At 50.5% G+C, this 16615-nt stretch overlaps 1 protein-coding gene and 1 long non-coding RNA gene across 3 annotated transcripts in view; one reads left to right on the forward strand and one right to left on the reverse strand.

Moving 5' to 3' along the window:
• The window catches only part of LOC135993488 (uncharacterized), a 31829-nt gene extending 30152 nt beyond the window's left edge, over nucleotides 1–1677 (reverse strand). The window contains exon 1 of the long non-coding RNA XR_010606880.1: nucleotides 1575–1677. This is a non-coding gene — a long non-coding RNA (uncharacterized LOC135993488). The remainder of the gene's footprint in view (nucleotides 1–1574) is intronic.
• Nucleotides 1179–12874, forward strand: FGF16 (fibroblast growth factor 16). 2 transcript variants are annotated; one of them, XM_065643398.1, is made up of 3 exons: nucleotides 1179–1683; nucleotides 7587–7690; nucleotides 11875–12874. In XM_065643398.1, the coding sequence occupies exons 1-3, from the start codon at nucleotides 1179–1181 to the stop codon at nucleotides 12115–12117; spliced, it is 852 nt and encodes a 283-aa protein (XP_065499470.1). In that variant the 3' UTR covers nucleotides 12118–12874. The 2 variants fall into 2 exon arrangements, with proteins under 2 accessions (XP_065499470.1, XP_065499471.1); XM_065643399.1 differs by having other exon boundaries at nucleotides 1323–1683; nucleotides 11872–12874.
• Nucleotides 12875–16615: the final 3741 nt, after the last annotated feature.

Consider the following 16615-nt stretch of genomic DNA (forward strand, 5'->3'; position numbering starts at 1 on the left):
ACCTGCTGGAGGGAGACCTGCTGGAGGAAGGTACTCACTGAGGGGATATCCACTGTGGGGAACTCTCTGAGGGGAAAGACCTGCTGAGAGAATGGAGATCCACCATAGGGGTAGACTTGCTGAGGAGAGCCCTGCTGAGGGGATCTCCCCTGAGGGAGAGACCCCACTGAGATGAGACCACTGTGGGGACACACGGCAGGGGTGACCCGCTGAGAGGGGCACAAACTGCACCTCAGCTCTGGAGACTTGTAACCCCAGAGGAGCGGGCTGGTGGCTTGGCGGTTTGTCTGTGGTTCTCTCTGGCTCCCGGCAGGGCAGGGGGGACACTTCACCTCAGGGCCATGAGGGCGCAGCCCTCTCCTCAGCGCCCCGGGCACGCGCGGCGGCCATGGCGCGAGCAGCAGCGCCGCCTGGCGGGCAGGGCGGGCAGCGGAGGGGCGGCCGGGCCGCGGGCCCTTCCTCCCTCCTCCCTCCCGGGCCCGTCTGTGTTTGCGTCCCCCCGGCCCGGCCCCCCCCCGTCTCCCCGAGCCTGACTCCGTCTGTCTGCAGCGCGACCGGCAGCTGCCGTCACAGATACGGTGTCGGCGGGCCGGGGAGAGCGCGGAAACACCTGCTTCCAACATGGGGAAGGTGGGGAGGGAGCCCGCGGCAGGGCCGGGCACGCCGCTTGCCCTCCCTCCCCTCCCGCCGCCTGCAAACCGGCCGCAACGCCCGCGGGATCGCTTTGCGAAAAGATCGCTTTGCGTTTTTACACATTCACCTGAAAAACGCCTCTCGAGCCCTCCCTTCACGTGTTATTTTCCCCGTGTCCATTTGGGGGCAAGGGCGGAGGGGGGGCGGGGGGACACCCTGACAGACCCTGCCCGACCCGCCGCGTCCGAGCCGGGTGCGGGGGGACGGGAGCGGCCCGGGGGCGGCCGGCGGGGCGGGAGGGCCGGGCGGGAGCGCCGCGCTGCATCCCCGGCTGCGTGCGGGGGCTCCATGATTTCATCGGCGGCTTCGCGGGGACCTGCCAAGAGCTGTTATGCCTCACTGCGATGTGTAGCTTTTTCCTGCCATTTTTTTCATAATAAAAGAGGGAGTGAAGCTGGCTTTTTTTTTTTTTCTTGAAAGGAAAAAAAAAAAAGCCAAATGGATCAGAGAAGAAGGGGGGGGGGGGAAAGCAATAGCCAAAGAGGATGCCAGTGAGGTGTGGCTTGCATTTAAATATCCAATATGTCAATGTAAGGGGAGTGTGTACGTATATAAAGTGCAGTTTGCATCCGACCGCGGGACACATCCAGCTATGGGAGGCGCGGGCGGCGCGGGGCCGCGCCGGGGCCGGCAGCGCGGGGCCGGGCGGCCGCAGCCCGCGCTCTGAGGGGCCGCTCCGCTCCGCGCCGCGCCCGCCCGCGGGCCGCGGCCCCATGGCCGAGGTGGGCGGCTTCCTGGGCGCTCTGGACCCGGACCTGCACGGCTTCCCCCCCGCGCTGGGCGGCGGGCTGCCCCTCGCCGACTCCCCCGGCTTCCTCAACGAGCGCCTGGGGCAGATCGAGGGGCGGCTGCAGCGGGGCTCCCCCACTGACTTCGCTCACCTCAAGGGCATCCTGCGGCGGCGGCAGCTCTACTGCCGCACCGGCTTCCACCTGGAGATCTTCCCCAACGGCACGGTGCACGGCACCCGGCAGGACCACAGCCGCTTCGGTAAGGGGGGCGGCCGGGCCGGGTCGCTCCGCCGCGGCTGGGTGGGTGCCCGGCCGGCCGGGAGCAGGTGCGCCCCGGACCGAGCTAGTTGCCCCGCTAATATAAATCATCCCGGGACAGATATAATTGGATTCCTCAAGAAATGCGCTCACTCCCCAGCAATGCGGGAGCTTTTATTTCTAATTTCCTACTCTCCCGGTGCTCAGCCTGCAGGTGCACAAAAACGTGCCTTAGCAGGGGAACACACCCCCCCCAAAAAAAAAAAAAAAAGGGGTGGGGGGGTGACCAGCTCTAGCTGTGCCTCTGAAATGTGAGGGAGGCAAAAGAAAGGAAGGAGTACATTGGAAAAAGAAATTCCTAGCTTTTTCGTGTCTTGTTTTTTGGGGGTTTTGTTTGTGTGGGGTTTTTTTTCCTCCCTCTTCTTTTTTTTCTGTCTCTGCAGATATTTATGAGCTGATTTCTTTTACTTGCATGAATTTCATTAGAAGAGTGTCTCCCCAAAACAGGCAGGGATCACTTGCTGGATAGGTGTCAGGAGCTCAGTTTGGGGAGGTTGTTGGGAAGGAAAGTGGAAGCCAAAGCGGGAAAAGTGCTTAGGGGAGCTCAGAAAGAAAGATGGAACAATAGGCAGAGCACCGTGGATTTACCTTGCCACCTGGGATACAGCTGGAAGACTGCAGCGCCTGTATCGGTGTCACACAAGAGCAGGGATCTCTAATGAGACTGTATGTAATCTTCAAAAAATGCATCCCAAGCCACAGGCAAAGAAGTGCAGTAAGTTTGAGCGCAGCTAAGAAGAATTCCCGCTACTTCAGCATCTAGGGCAGGTGTCTGTGCAAGCTATCAACAAGTCCCATGCCAGTGATCTCAGCTGTGTTGTCAACAGGTTGCAAGGAGTGCTTGGAAGAGTTTTTATAGTTTTCAGGTGATTTAACTCCTCAGTGAAAAGAATTCTTTTTTTGGCTTTACTTGTTTGCAACCCGTCCTTTCTGATGCTTCAGGAATGCTGCTGTTGTTGGTAGTTTAAGGCGGGTTTTTTGGAACAATTGGGGAAGCTTATCTCCGTATTGTGCTTTCCATAAACACCAGGTGTGTGCAGAGTGTGTCCCTGCCTAGATCAGCAAGAAAGCCAGAACCTACAGGTCAGAGTCAGGTATAAATAGGCTCGTGGGGCAAGTGTTCTTTAATTACCTCCCAAAAGACACATATCTTTTAACCTTTCACAATGCAATACATGATAGGTTTCCATGTTAAAAGAAACTGAAAGCAAACCCATTGCATGTTTGGTTTCAGTTCAATCTGCCACGTAGTATTTCTATCAGTTCTTTTTACTTATCTTTATACAAGTAAACAGCCAGTTTCAAATGGCAGCATTTGCCTCTTCCGTTTTTTATAAAGATTGAGTAATATAAGTGTATTTCCAAACAAACCTTGGAAAAAACATGTTAAATGGGCTAAAACTTTTAATGAATTTTGCACACTTAAGCTCAAGTCACACAGTGCATTCAATAAATTGAAACACTGGCATTCCCTAAGTGTTTTAGCAGTCAGCATCCAGCTACGTAAACTAGACCAGACTTCAGATATAAAATATTATAGTTTTCTGCTTCAGGCTTTTCCCAGAGGCAGTGTAAAGTAAATAGTTATTTGTTGTAATTGCAAGACAAAGCCCCAAAGGATTAGACTGGAATCCTCGTGTTCAGATAAAGTTGGACTAAACCTCGCTTCAGCAGAGACTCAAAGCAATAATGTATTGGCACACAGTATTCACCATCTGCATTCAGTAGCTATGAATATTTAAGTTCCAATGTTACTGGTATGGTTCATATTAGGATGTCATGTATCAGTGCATTCCTAAATTTTGCATGCAGCAGTCAGAAAGCAGTAACTTATTACAGAAATAGGCAGCCTGAGCGATTCTGGGGAACTACAAAACTGTGATGGGAGGACACGGAACTGGATGAGGGTTTCAGGGCAGCAGCTCAAAGCTGCCTTAAATCTGAGGGCGTCTGGGGGAATACTCAGAAATGCAGCCTGGTGGTTTGGTGGATCAAGTCCACATGGCTGGAAGGTGCTCCCTGATATCATGAGCAGATAATTAATGTGCTCCATGGATGGCTGTGACACTGCAGCAGAGGCACAGATCCAGCTGCAGATGGGATGGAGGGTGGAACTGGACTTTGCATCCCTGTCTCCTCATACTGGAAGGCGTTCAGGAAAAGACGGACAGTATCTGCACCCTCCCATGTGCAGCCATCCCAAAAGTTACCAGATGTGCAAGACATCCAAGTCTTCCAGAGAAGAAAACAAAGAGCCAAAGCCCTGGTGATGCAGAGCAGGGTGCCAAGGTCCTAATGGACACAGGGGAGGTAGCAGCATCGTCTGTCCACACTGCCTGAACAATCACTGTAACTATTCCCTCTCATCTGTCGAGGACTGGAGCATTCCTAAATAACACCTGTCTTCTGGAATGTGATGTTTTATACTTGTAAAAATACAGAATCATGCAAGAACAATGGGGTGCAGCCTGTTTTTCCTAGAGAAGGCTTAACGCAAAAGTTGGTGAAGCCCTCGAGGATCGTTGGAAGAAAGCTCGCTCTCACGCTAGAGAAGTGTCCAATGTAGCTCTCTGAACTGGCAGCTCCACCTAAGTCATTCCGGAAGGAATATAGAGTTTTCAAAAATGTTTCTGTTCTAACTGCATCTGTTAAGAACCTTCCTGTACCAAGAAATAAAGGATGGTCGAAATTTGGAGGAGGTTTGGGCTGACATTAGTGCCCCTATGAGAATTCTTCTGAGAATGAAACAGAGATAAATTTACCAGGAAAGTCCCTGCCAGGAGGAATTGCTCCTTTTCTGCCTCATGTTTGTTTTACAGCAGCGTTGAACAAGTGACACCAATGGTGCTACTCCTCACTGCAAGAGAGGAGAGAAAAAGGCCTTGAGTTTGTACTGCAGATTAATAAAGGCAGCAAATGAAGCTCTTCTCGGGTATGAACCTGCTAATGGATCTGTAACAGTCTCCTCGAGAAGCTGATGAAACCTCCAGAGAAAGTTTTGCTGTAGACTTTCACATTCAGAACATAGTGCACCTGTTGCTGAACAGTTGTTGAGGTTTTTAGCCGAAGCTTTAGGTTCGTAGCCATTAATACAACATCTGATGCTTCTGTACCCCTGCTCCTGAATGTAGTCATGTAAGAAGAGACAGGTGCAAGGAGCTGAATTGTTCTTTGAGGGATGGTTTATAGTAAGGCGAGAGCACACGGGTCTGGCCACAGCAAAACTCAGGAGATTATTCAGTGCTTTGGTGGTAAATTAATCCAGCCGGAGACTTAATCAAATCTCTCCAAATGTTGCCTAGAAAGGCTCAAGGAACAAACAGAATGAATTATCAAACCAAGAAAGAAGAGGCAAGTCCTGGGGGAACAAAAAAATAAAAAGTGGAAAGAAAAAAAAAAGCATGTTCTACCACAAAAACACACCGCTACAATTGGAAGGAAAATTCTTGAGCTGGCCCCAGTGGCCGCTCCCTGTGCTGCTGGAGATCAGATGTACGAAGCTGCAATTTTGTCTAGCAATTGGAGTGAGTTAAGGACAGGATGGATATCCGCCCACATATTTTCAGCCTTCACTCTGTCTCCTGACTTTTGTGGGTTTAAGTTATGTTCTTAATGCTATTTCAACATAGTCATCTTCTGTGCACGTCTCTAAGTGCCACTCAAAGATTGGAAAAGGGGAATATTGCAAGGGACATTGTTGGGAGAAATTGTCACAGGCACACCTTAAAGAAATTTTCATTTGCAAAACCAGCAAGTCTGCACCAGATGAGGGATGTCTCACCCACCTGCTCAGAGAGAGAAGACGCTAATTCTGCTCCTGGGTTGCTCCTTACCAGATCTTTGGAGACCTGGCTTCCCATGCCATGCACAGAGTGTACTTGTGGGTATACTCAAGCAAACCTCTTGGTTTCCTTGACTCAGACATTCCTTGGTTTCTAAATAGGACCAGCAGCATTTTCGTGCTTCCCAGGGGTAACAGAAAACAAATTAAAAAAAAAAAAAGCTGGGGCTGAGGACTTTGTTTGTACCTGTAGGAAGGCTGATCTACTGCTCTCCAGTTAGCGGATGTTTTTCACTTGAACATCCACGTGTCTCCAGCCTAGGAAAGACTCCCGTGTTTCTGGCTATACCTCTGCTCCTTTCCCCCCCTGTATTACTATTTACAGTCTCTCTAGTTGTTGTCAATCTTCCTTCACTCCCTCCTTTTCCAACAGGATCTGTTGTCCTTTTGGCCCCAGACCAGGGCGTGTAGCTGGGCATATTTCAGCTTGGAAAATGCCCGCGCTGGTCCATAAAGCATGTTTTCTGTCATTTGAATCTGTGTTTGTCTTGAGGCTTTGTAGCTCCCAAGTCCGTGTTTCATCTCCCCTCAGCACCTGCTGGCTGCAGGGAGGGCTGGATTTGATGCACAAGCCCCAGAGCAGGCAGGGCAAAAGAAGGACAAAAAGTCCAATTTAAGGCAGAAGACTAATTCTTGCACTCAGCTTAGCTGCCAAACTGATGAGCCTGCATTGAACGAAGGGAGACAGAGGTGTCCATCACCGCCTGGTCTGTCCTATATTTAGACTAGATGACCTTCGGACTATTTGGACTAGATGACCTTTGAAGGTCCCTTCCAACCCAAACTATTCTATGATTCTGTGATATTTAGGCAGTGATGCGGTTATCGTCTGAGAGTTATCGCATCCCTGCCTGGCCGAGCAGAAGACACATGCCCCAAGCTGAGGGGTGACCCGGAGCTGTGGCTGCCCCTGAAGTCAGCCGGCTCAGGTGGCCGCTCGTCACGCGGTGATTTTAGACTCGAGGCCTCCTTTTAAGAGGAGTTCGGGGAGGTAACCTGATCAGAGCAGCAATTGCTCAGGACTGGACGTTTTGGGAGCTATATTAAGAGACCTGGAGCCAGGCTAAAGGTTAGAGCAACTTTGTCCTCCTGTCGATGGAGACATCTTGTCTGGCCATTAAGTGGGATGGTGAAAACCCTCTTCCTTCCCCTGCTGCCACCTCCCAGCTGATTAATTCAGCACTGGACATGAGCAAAGGCTGTCCATGACCTCAGGCTAGGGAGAGTGTGATATCCAGAGCCTAACACAGTCCCACTAACACCTTTGGGATGTTTTCTTGGGAAGTTTGAAGGCCTCCACCACTCATGATGTTGGCTTTGTTCGAAACAGTTAAAAGTGCACCTTCTTGGGGCTGTTTGTTTTTAAGAGCTTCCCCAAGGGTTCTCCTGTTACAAGTCTTTCCTCTGACAAAACAGCCGCCATCCCCCTTGCTATCAGGAGCAGGGGTACAGCAGGCAGCACGGGGGGTGGCAAGTACCCCCCTGGAGTACCAGGACGAACCCTCATAGAGATCTCTGCTTATGCTTTTTGCTTATTTTTATTAAACTCAGCACTTCTAAACATGTGGGACTATCATCTCAAACCAGAAGCCCCATGGTGACAGAAATCACTCTCGTTTGGTGAAGAATAAAAGCCAGCGTGGTAACAGCCTTCTGAAATTTCTGGTGGGCCAGGCACAAGTTTCTACATCTGTCTTCTTGGTAATAATTAGGGAAAAAAGAACCCAAAACCAAAACAACAAAACCTAGCAAACCTTTTATCATTAGCAAATGTAATTCCTCTTGGGCAAGTCAAATCGGCAATGCTGGGGAGAAGCCTAGAGTGGAAATTGGAAGATTGCATGCAGATGGGACTACAGATTTAAGAATTGTGTTGTTATAAATAAGGAAAATGGAGGCTGTAGGGAGCTCTGCGAGGGTTGGGAAAGGCTGATTCACGTTCGTCACCAGAGCCCGGTGTCAGTTTTATTCTCTGTATGATTTGGATTTCCTTTCTCTTTTAGGGATTTTGGAGTTTATTAGCCTGGCAGTGGGGCTGGTGAGCATCCGTGGGGTGGACTCAGGACTCTACCTCGGCATGAATGAGAGAGGCGAGCTGTATGGGTCGGTAAGTTGAAGGTTTTGTGCTGATTACAACACCATATAATGTATACGTCATCGGTGTCATGAGCTGTGTCTGTCATAGGCCTCTGAAGTCCTTGGGGTGCCATATGCCTCCATCCTACCCGTGATGCCACTGTTGTTATAACATAAATGATATATATGAAATAGGGTTGTGGAGGGAGGAGACACTGGTGCAGTGAGAGCCCATGGTGGTGCTCGGGGCAATGCCTGGGGAGCAGTGGGTTATCGAGGTTTTGCCTTTTGGGGAGAGGGCAGCAATGGTCAGCTCAAGGCAGGAGGGAAATTAAGCATAAAACCAGGGGCTGCTCGTGTGTTATCATTGCCTGAGTAACACATCAATGTTATTCTCCACGTGATCAGGATCTGCACCTATCTGCAGATTTTACATTTCTGTCATAGCTCTTTAACTACCAGAAGCTGAAGTTGTCGTCCGAGTGTTAGTTTATTATGACATTCTCTACAACTCCCGTTAGGAGCTTAGGGGAGTTGCTCATAACCTTCTAGAAGAGCCCTTTTCAGACTGAAATTTTCCGTGTTTTGCCAAAAACCAAGTGTAAACTCCTTGTGACTTTTTCACTCCACGCAAACTCCCGAATACATATAAATTCTTCCTGACATCACCTATAAGCAGACTCTGCCTCATCCTGCGCTGCTGAAGGACAGAGGAAGCAGAAGACATCCCATTGCCAGGCCGGGCTCAGGTTTCTAGTAGCAGCCTGTTTATCATTTGCTCCCTGGATTTTGGCCGTGCCCTTAGATCCGCGGCTGCAGCTGGGTCCAGCTTACATCTACTTCGCTGCTTTTCTGTCCAACGTTACTGAACCTGCACCACCCTGTAAACCACTCTGAACACAGGCAGGTGCTCCAAGGAACCAGCCCCCAAAAGAGGGTGTACATCAGGGTTTTGCTGGATGAAACACCCACACACAGCAACAGCTTCTGCCAAGCTCAGCTGGGGCTGTGGGGTAGGGGTGCTGTGAAGAGCTTTGCAAAATGGGTAAAGTCTCCATCAACCTGAAGAAAGCCAAGCTCTCCTCTGCTTCTTTCTATTTAATTGTGTCAAAACTTGCAGTCAAAACATCAGGTCTTAACAAGTGGGCAGAAGTGCTTCCTACAGGTTCATTTAACTCAATTCCTGATTATTTAACTCAACTCAATAAAAACCAGTTATTTCTAGCTAGCTAGAAGAATCACTTCTATTTAAAAAAATAACTGCATCATAGATAACCATTCTAAAATTTCCTTTTCTGTAGCTGCTGCACTTCATTGATGCTTTTTCTTCAGATGCCCCATTGCCTTTAATTCAACCCATCACCTGTGTGTGATTTTTTTAAAGTGTCTCTTTCTAGATCACAGCACTACCCTGCATGAGGATACTGATTTTTAAGGATGGATCACCCTAAATTTAAAACGAAATAAACCAGTTTTAAACCAAAGCCGAAGGTACATACTCCCTCTAACCAAATCAGATCAACCTTATAGTGTAGAATTTAAACTCTGTATATAGAGAAGCCTTCAGAAAACCTTTGCTTAGCAAACAGTAACAGTAAACCACAATTTTCCATCATCTTTTCTTCTCCCATTCCCACCTGAGACTGCCACAGACCCTTTCACTATTTAAGATGCAGTTACTGATGTTTATATGAGATAATCAAGTACCAGCATGCACCAATAACTGTTTTTTTTGTTCCTGTAATAACATCTATCCAAAAGTTAAATGCAGAGACAGCAGTTAAATTACAAACCTGCAAGATAAATAAAAAGTAAAATCACCAGAATTGCATAAAACACAAAAAATGTGAAAGCACACTGTGGAAAGCAGAGCTGGAGCCCTCACCTGCGCAGCAGCACCTGTCCTGTGAAACCCCGAGGCTGCTCAGCAGCTCCTGGAGTTGCAGCTTTTACTTGTCCCTGCTGAAAAGGAGGAGACGAGCCGCATGTTCCCTTCTGTGCTTTCAGACCACGCAGCTTGGATTATGAATCAACAGTTTCACCATGGGTTAATTAAATTCTAGGGCCTATGTTCATGTTACCACATGGAAACAAAATTATGATAACATTTTACAACACTTCATCTGGAAACAGAATTGACCTGAAGATGTAATAATGGGAGTTTTCTCTCTGTCCTTGCATCTTGTGCACCAGACAATACACTGATGGGATGCTGCAGGGACACAGTCAAATTTCTGATACAAACATAGCCCTGGCGTTCTAAAGTCTGGGATACGTGAGTTGTACAATAATGGCTTTTCAAAACCGAAAGCCACTATGCTGTTCTTAATTAAAGGTCCATAAGCCAGCACCTGACAACAGCGTTAGCATTACAATGGTATTTAATATATAGTACAGTGGTATTTTAAAATTTTCAGCAGGTTTATTATTTCCCTCCGTGCCAATTTCGCCCAATCTGTGTGTTGATACAGCCAGAGCTGGCCATCCCTGCAGCAACACGTGAAGTGCCCTTGGGACAGACGGCTTTTCTGCCTGTCCCTCTTAACCTTGTGCCAACGTTTCTGTTAAGCTTTCCACCAATTTCAGAAATGCAACTAATAGTTAGAGCAGCAAAACTCACAGGCAGCACCTTGCACGCTGCCTGTACAGCATCAGCCTCAGTGGGGACATCCCAGGGCTTGGAAAGAAATAAAGGGCACTTTGCAGAGTCACCCCAGACTCTCCAAACATTTGACACAGGCACTGTACCTCCAAACAGCCCGATGAAGAGCAGGCAGACTGGGGCAAGGCAGTCGCACATGGGTTCAGCTGGTCAGCAGCTTCCAACATATTTTGAGTAGGTGGCATCCTAGGGGAAGGGAAAAAAAAAAGTCTGTATTTATTGGCAGATCTGGGAAGAGAAACCCCCAGTTCCCGGTCTCAGATGGCCAGGGCTGTGGTGTGGGCTTGTGAAGGGCTCACAACTCACCTTGGGGTTTATTCAATTAGCAGCAAAACATTCAAAACAGGTCCTGAGCGCAGGTGAGCTCCTGGATCATGTTACAAAACATCTACTGCAGGCAATAACATTTCCTTAGCAGCCTGTATGCCCTAGGTAAGACACATTCCCTACCTGAATAGTTTCCAGTGTAGGTAGAGTGTTTGTGCTATGATAGCATCCTACGTTTGCAGACTGCCTTTCATCTGCAAGGACTCCTGCGTCCCCCGCAGTGATCCCCCCGTGGGGTGGACGGGACGGCAGGTCCCTCGGTGACACAGCACGGCAGCAGTGGTGGAGCCCCCATGTCCTCGTGGGGCAGCGGATGGTGCCATCCTCGCACAGCCCTGGGGAGACGGGAGGGAACGGGAAGGAGTGATGGGCACAAACTGAAAAGCTGTTGTTGAGCAACCGCTGCTGACAGCCCCCAGCTGTGCCGGTCCGAGGGAAAGGCTGGTTGTGGCCGTGGTGACACCGGTGCCATCCGTTCCCCCGGCCTTGGGCAGCCACACACTCGTTGTATCACCTATCGCCACCGTAAATCTTCGCCGGGGTTTGACATCCCGGGAGCACCGCTCCCCATTCAGACCTCCCCGGGTCTCGTTGTGGCCCCACATCACAGCTCCCCGGCGCGTCGGCAGATGAAAGCCTTGAGGAATGCTTTCATTCTCCTGGCAGCCTTACATGCCTTCAGCTTTCAAAGGGGTGCTCGCTCCTCTTTAAACCCTTCAGACGCGCTGCCCGCTTCTCCTCCCGGGGTGCCTCTCCCCTGCAAGAGCGTTTTTGGTGCCTGCGTGGTACCCGTGCCCAGGGGTGGGCAGCCCTCGGCGGCACGGCCACCCTGGCAAGCTCCGAACTCACACCCCAGTCGCAGAGACCTGCCTGTTTTGCTATGGCCCTGATGTGGTGGGTTTTTTTTCTTTCTTTTTTTTTTTTTCTTTAATGGGGCATCTTTACAAAGTGCGCACCCACTTCTCTTCCTCCTTTTGTCTTCTCCCTCCTCCAACTTCAGAGGCCTTTGGGTCCCAGTTTGTGGGGTTTGTGCCCGTCTCCAGCTCTCACTCAGGGGAAACATCCCTGGCAGCGCAGTCGCCATCCTCAGGAGAGCCGGGAGAACGTAGCTAGGAAAATTACAGGAAAATAAAGTGAAGGAAGGAGGAAAATGTATTTTTTAAATTTTTTGCTTTTTGACACAAATGTCTTTTTCTTCCCCTCCCTCCTGCACTCCAACGCAGAAGAAGCTGACACGGGAGTGCGTTTTCCGCGAGCAGTTTGAAGAGAACTGGTACAACACGTACGCCTCCACCCTTTACAAGCATCCCGACTCGGAGAGGCATTACTACGTGGCTCTGAACAAGGACGGCTCCCCCCGGGAGGGGTACAGGACTAAGAGACATCAGAAATTCACCCATTTTTTACCCAGGCCTGTGGACCCTGCCAAAATCCCTGCGATGTACAGAGACCTCTTCCGCTACAGGTGATGTTTCTGCAGCTGCCCCGTCAGTGTACATACTTGGGCTCCCAAGCTTTTTCCCAGAGCACTATATTAATAGTCATTCCATCATTCCTGTAAGCGTAGATGACATAGGAAAGCACTTACATTGAATTCAGACACTGCTGTTCCTCCTTGTTTCAAGTGTATATCGAACCTGGGTTATTTATGGGGCTGGGGGTAGGGAGGGAACCCTACATATAATCTTTCATTTTCATTCACTTTCTTTACCCGGTGGCTACAAGAGAGGCCGAATATTCGATGTTATGGTTGCTTAAAGGAACAAGCAGGTGAGCAAACCTGATCACCTGGGGTTGGAAAAAACAAAATTAAAAAACCCCTAAAAAGGAAGAGAAGGAAAGAAAACAAAAGACCGTGGAACTGCTGCGGACGCTGCTGCTGAGCTCAGGATGGTTACCCGCCAAGAAAAGAGCCTTTCGAACGGTACCCTGCTTAAGCAGCCCGGGAGTTTGCTACGTGGACGATGCTACATGGACTGGTCCTGATGCGTGGGGCTTTTCCTGCTGTTGGGGTGGAAATGGGGCGAGGAACATTATTCAGATGTAAGCATGGATACTGTGCATAAGGACAAAACTATTTATAAAATGTATGTGATATTTATTTTATATATTTATTTATTTCAAAATAATTTTATTTTTAATGAGAGATGCTATGACCGGATTTTCATCAGGAAGAATAAGGTCCTACTGAAACAGGAAAAAAAAAATGAGTTTTAAGAGCTTATCGGCAATAAAATTGTCTTTATATTGTAGATTTCTCGCTAGCCCTTTTTTTTGGCGCTCCTTAACAATTAACCCAGTATTTCCCCATCAATATGAACGTGAAGACCATTCACATGGTAAAAATAAATTACCTAAGCTTGTACAACTAACAATTAAATCTCGTACAAGGATGACATCAAATTTTACCTGGAATGGACCTTGGAAGTGTGACCCTACTGAAATGAGCGGCTGGGTGTCTGAGGAACCATGATTCCCAAGAACTGCATATCGAATCCTCCCCGAGACACTTCGGCACGTGACGCAGCCGCTGTGGGTTAACTGTCCTGTCGAAAATTCAAGCAGAGAACTGTCTGGAGCACCTGCTGACTGTTTGGATGGACCCATCACCCCTGCAATAAAACCACCACACCTCACACGAGACTTACCTGAAGCATCACGGAAAAAAAATCCGTGAAGAAAAAATAAAAAGCAACAAAAGCAGTTTTAAAAAACCCGCGTTTTTAAGCGATTAGCATGGATTAAGATCCTTCCTCTGCAGAAGCTGCCTGGCCGGGCTGGGGACGCTCGCGGTGGAGGTTTTGCTCGGCAGCTCAGCCCAGCAGCCGGCACCCGTGGCTTGTGCCACACGTCTGCCCCGCTGCCTGCTCGGGTTGTCACAAAACCGCAGGGGAAGCTTCCAGGAGTGATCCTGGTTTGTTTTTTGTCCCCTATGGTCAGGAAGAGAAGGGTTTTAAGCACATGGTGGGAGCAGGAGCGTGTTGTTGTACAGGCGCTTTCCAGCATGGATGAGAACTTTGTCTGACAAGTTGTTCTCCGGAGTGCGCAAAAAATACTTACAAATACAGATGTAGTGGCTTTGGGTTGGGATTTTCCTTGTCACAGCTGCGTTTTTTCACAGTATTGTTTCTCAGCCTCCCCCTTGGAAAGCAGTCAAGGTAAAATCTCAGCTCCTTCAGCTTCGGTCCGTGAATTCCCAGAATGGTTTCACCGAGCCAGGGGTGATCCGCACCGCGCTGCCAACGCAGCGGCAGCCCCGGCGCCGAGCTCCGCTCCCGCCCGGCCCTTCCCCTCCGCCAGCACCACGTCCTGGCTGCTCCGCGCCGGGCACAGCGGGTCCAGCAGCCACCAGACGACGGGGCTGCGGATCGCAACGGGGAGATTACAGGAGCTTTACCTTGAATGATCCAGACATGAAGGAATTTAATCCTCTCTTTGAAATAAAAAAAGTGTTTATTTACCTTCTTCCTCTGAGTCACTGCTGGAACATCTCATCCTCAGCCACCGTGCCGGGAGCACGATCACTCATGAGAAGTGGCCCAGCGTGTACTTCTGACCTTCTCGTGTGCAAAGGGAAATCCCTCAGACCTCGAGCTTGGCTCTGCCGCCCGGGATGATCCGGCCTCCATCTAGCCAGTGCTTGCCATTGTGCTGGAAGATAAATCTAGTGGTTAAAATCCTGCTCCTCCTCTTCAAAATGAGGGTCAAAACCGGATCTCAGCAATGCCAAGTACGTTTTTCACCAACTCAAAAGGGAGCCGATTTGGATCATGGGGGCAACGCAATGGCCTCGTTCATCCAGTTCCCAAACTGAAGAGCTGCCTCGGCAGAGCCTCCTGCTGCGAAGGGACATGCAGGTGAAAGGGATGGTGTAAAACACCTTGTCAGGATCTGAGTTCAAAAACCCTGATACTCGCCAGCCACAAAAATCCGCAAAGAATTCACTAGAAACCCTTTGGTAAAATCTGGTGTCATCTCCCACGTGGGACGTTCTCTGAAGGGGGAATTCAGCCCTGCCAAATCCCACCCGAATGGTTGCTTTCAGCTGGAATTTACTGGGCTTGGTTCTGGTTCAACAAACCTGGGAGCTTAACAGCGGCAGAATGAAGGGCCGCGGACTTCGGCTGTGTTCGGTGCGGCACGGCGAGCAGCCGGCGACGCGCAGGGGCCGTTCCCACCTCTCCAGCCTGTCCCCGCGGCAGAGCGGGGCTGTGGCCTCGTCCAGCCGCTACCCCACCAGCCCGGCCTGGCAAAAGCCACCTGGAAACACCGGCTGCTCCTGTGGCCCAGGTGCTTTCCTCAGGCTGGGGACGGGCCCTGCAGCCGGGGCAGCCTACGGGGCCTCGGCCGGGGTGCGTCTGCTCCTGCTGGGAAAGTTTTAGATGAAAAGATGTTTGTGATGCTTCAACCTGAGAGACTTTCCCCTAAATTAGGAAAAGGAAACGTCAACATATGTTTGGGATCATTTCGGTGCGCTTCGGAGTCACAATAGCCGCTGGAAAACGTCTCGCGAAGGGAAGGCAAAGGCGGCGGCCGCGGTCCTGCAGAAACCCCGCTGGGCCCTTCGCCCCCCTGTGCTCTGCGACACATAAGAAGTCGTGGGTCTCAAAATACCACAATAAACAGGACAAAAGGCGTCGCTTTCAGCCCTTCTCCTTCCCCTGGGAGCGCTGGGCACGTTGTGAGTGAAACATTATCCTGGGAGCAGCTGTGCGAAGCAGGAGGGGGGAGGTCGGTGCCAGAGATGTGGGCGATTTCTGGAGCCTCACTGGAGGGGCGCAGAAACGGAGGGAAACCCTCCGCGTGAAGCCAACCTGGTGCCGAGCACATCGCAGCACAAACCCAGCAAAAGCGTCTGTCTCCCCAGCTTTGGCGCGTGGTCTGAGGCACAGGGACGGTCTTGGAGGGGGCTGAGGAGACAGACCCACAAGTGGCAACGCACCGTGGCCTCCGGGCCGGCCCCGCTGAGCCCGCAGCCTGCGGGGAGCAGTCCTGGCTGGGACAGGCAGCTCAGGGCTCCTTTCTCCACAGGGAGAAGGAGCAGAGGCCCCAGAGACTTACCTCCCCTGGAGAACGTGATGGAGAGCGCGAAACTGCGGAGGGGGTCCAGAACCCGAGTGCCGAAGGCGGGTTCGGCGCTGCCTCACCTGGCAGCATGTTCTGGAGAAATGCGTCGCAGCTGCTGGACCGTGGCTGAGACGTTCCTGAAAGGGCACCCAGGGATGGAGCATCCCCGAAGGAGAAGGGCTGAAATTCTGGTTGATGGTGAGACAAAGCCATCTGCAACCCTTGGGATGGCGCTGGTGGTGGGAGATGACCCCAGTACCTCATGCAAAGGGCAATGTCCTCTCCTGTAACCCGCCAGCGGAGTCAACTCGTTTTCAGGTGTTTGGCTGAAACACCAACTATCCCGGCGGGGGGAGCCATCTGCAGGGCAAAGTCCAGCTTCAGCTCAATCCAGAAAGCTTTATAGTGACAAAGGTGCTGCGAGGAAATAAAGTGAGGTTACTGAGGGCTCCCCCTAAGCCACAGGACATACAACAGACAGCAAGTAAAACCTGGGTTACTTGATATCTCATTTATTTTACCAGCAGATGCGCGTAACTCATTTCTCTGCTCTTCAGAGAACAAAACAGCGCCCAGGCCTTGCTGGAAAACCACTTGGATGGGAGACAACATAGCAGGGACTTCTGCTGAAAGTAATTCACGGGCAAACGTGCAACGTAGGTGCAATGTGCTGCTTCTCCAGGTGCTGTAGGCACCCGGGCAGCCGTCGAGGTGGAGACACGGTCAGAAAAGCAGCACAAGCTCAGCTCCCGGGCTGGAGGTGGGAAAACCCCTTTCTGTGGCTGAAGCTCTACAAATGCTTCAGGATCAGGACCCCGATCCTGCTTTTAAGGAAAAGACAGAACACACCTGCAGTCAGGAGCGGGGAACAAACAGCAAACCCAGCACAAAGGCCTGCGA

This window comes from Caloenas nicobarica, chromosome 12, assembly GCF_036013445.1.
Source record: "Caloenas nicobarica isolate bCalNic1 chromosome 12, bCalNic1.hap1, whole genome shotgun sequence".
Lineage (NCBI taxonomy): Eukaryota > Metazoa > Chordata > Aves > Columbiformes > Columbidae > Caloenas > Caloenas nicobarica.

What these genes read in the sequence shown, in the direction of transcription:
- FGF16 (XM_065643398.1), top strand. Translation starts at nt 1,179, where the DNA reads ATGCCAGTGAGGTGTGGCTTGCATTTAAATATCCAATATGTCAATGTA. An exon ending in GCAGGACCACAGCCGCTTCG is followed by an intron (nt 1,684 to 7,586) that starts GTAAGGGGGGCG and finishes TTTCTCTTTTAG; the next exon opens with GGATTTTGGAGTTTATTAGC. An exon ending in GAGGCGAGCTGTATGGGTCG is followed by an intron (nt 7,691 to 11,874) that starts GTAAGTTGAAGG and finishes CCAACGCAGAAG; the next exon opens with AAGCTGACACGGGAGTGCGT.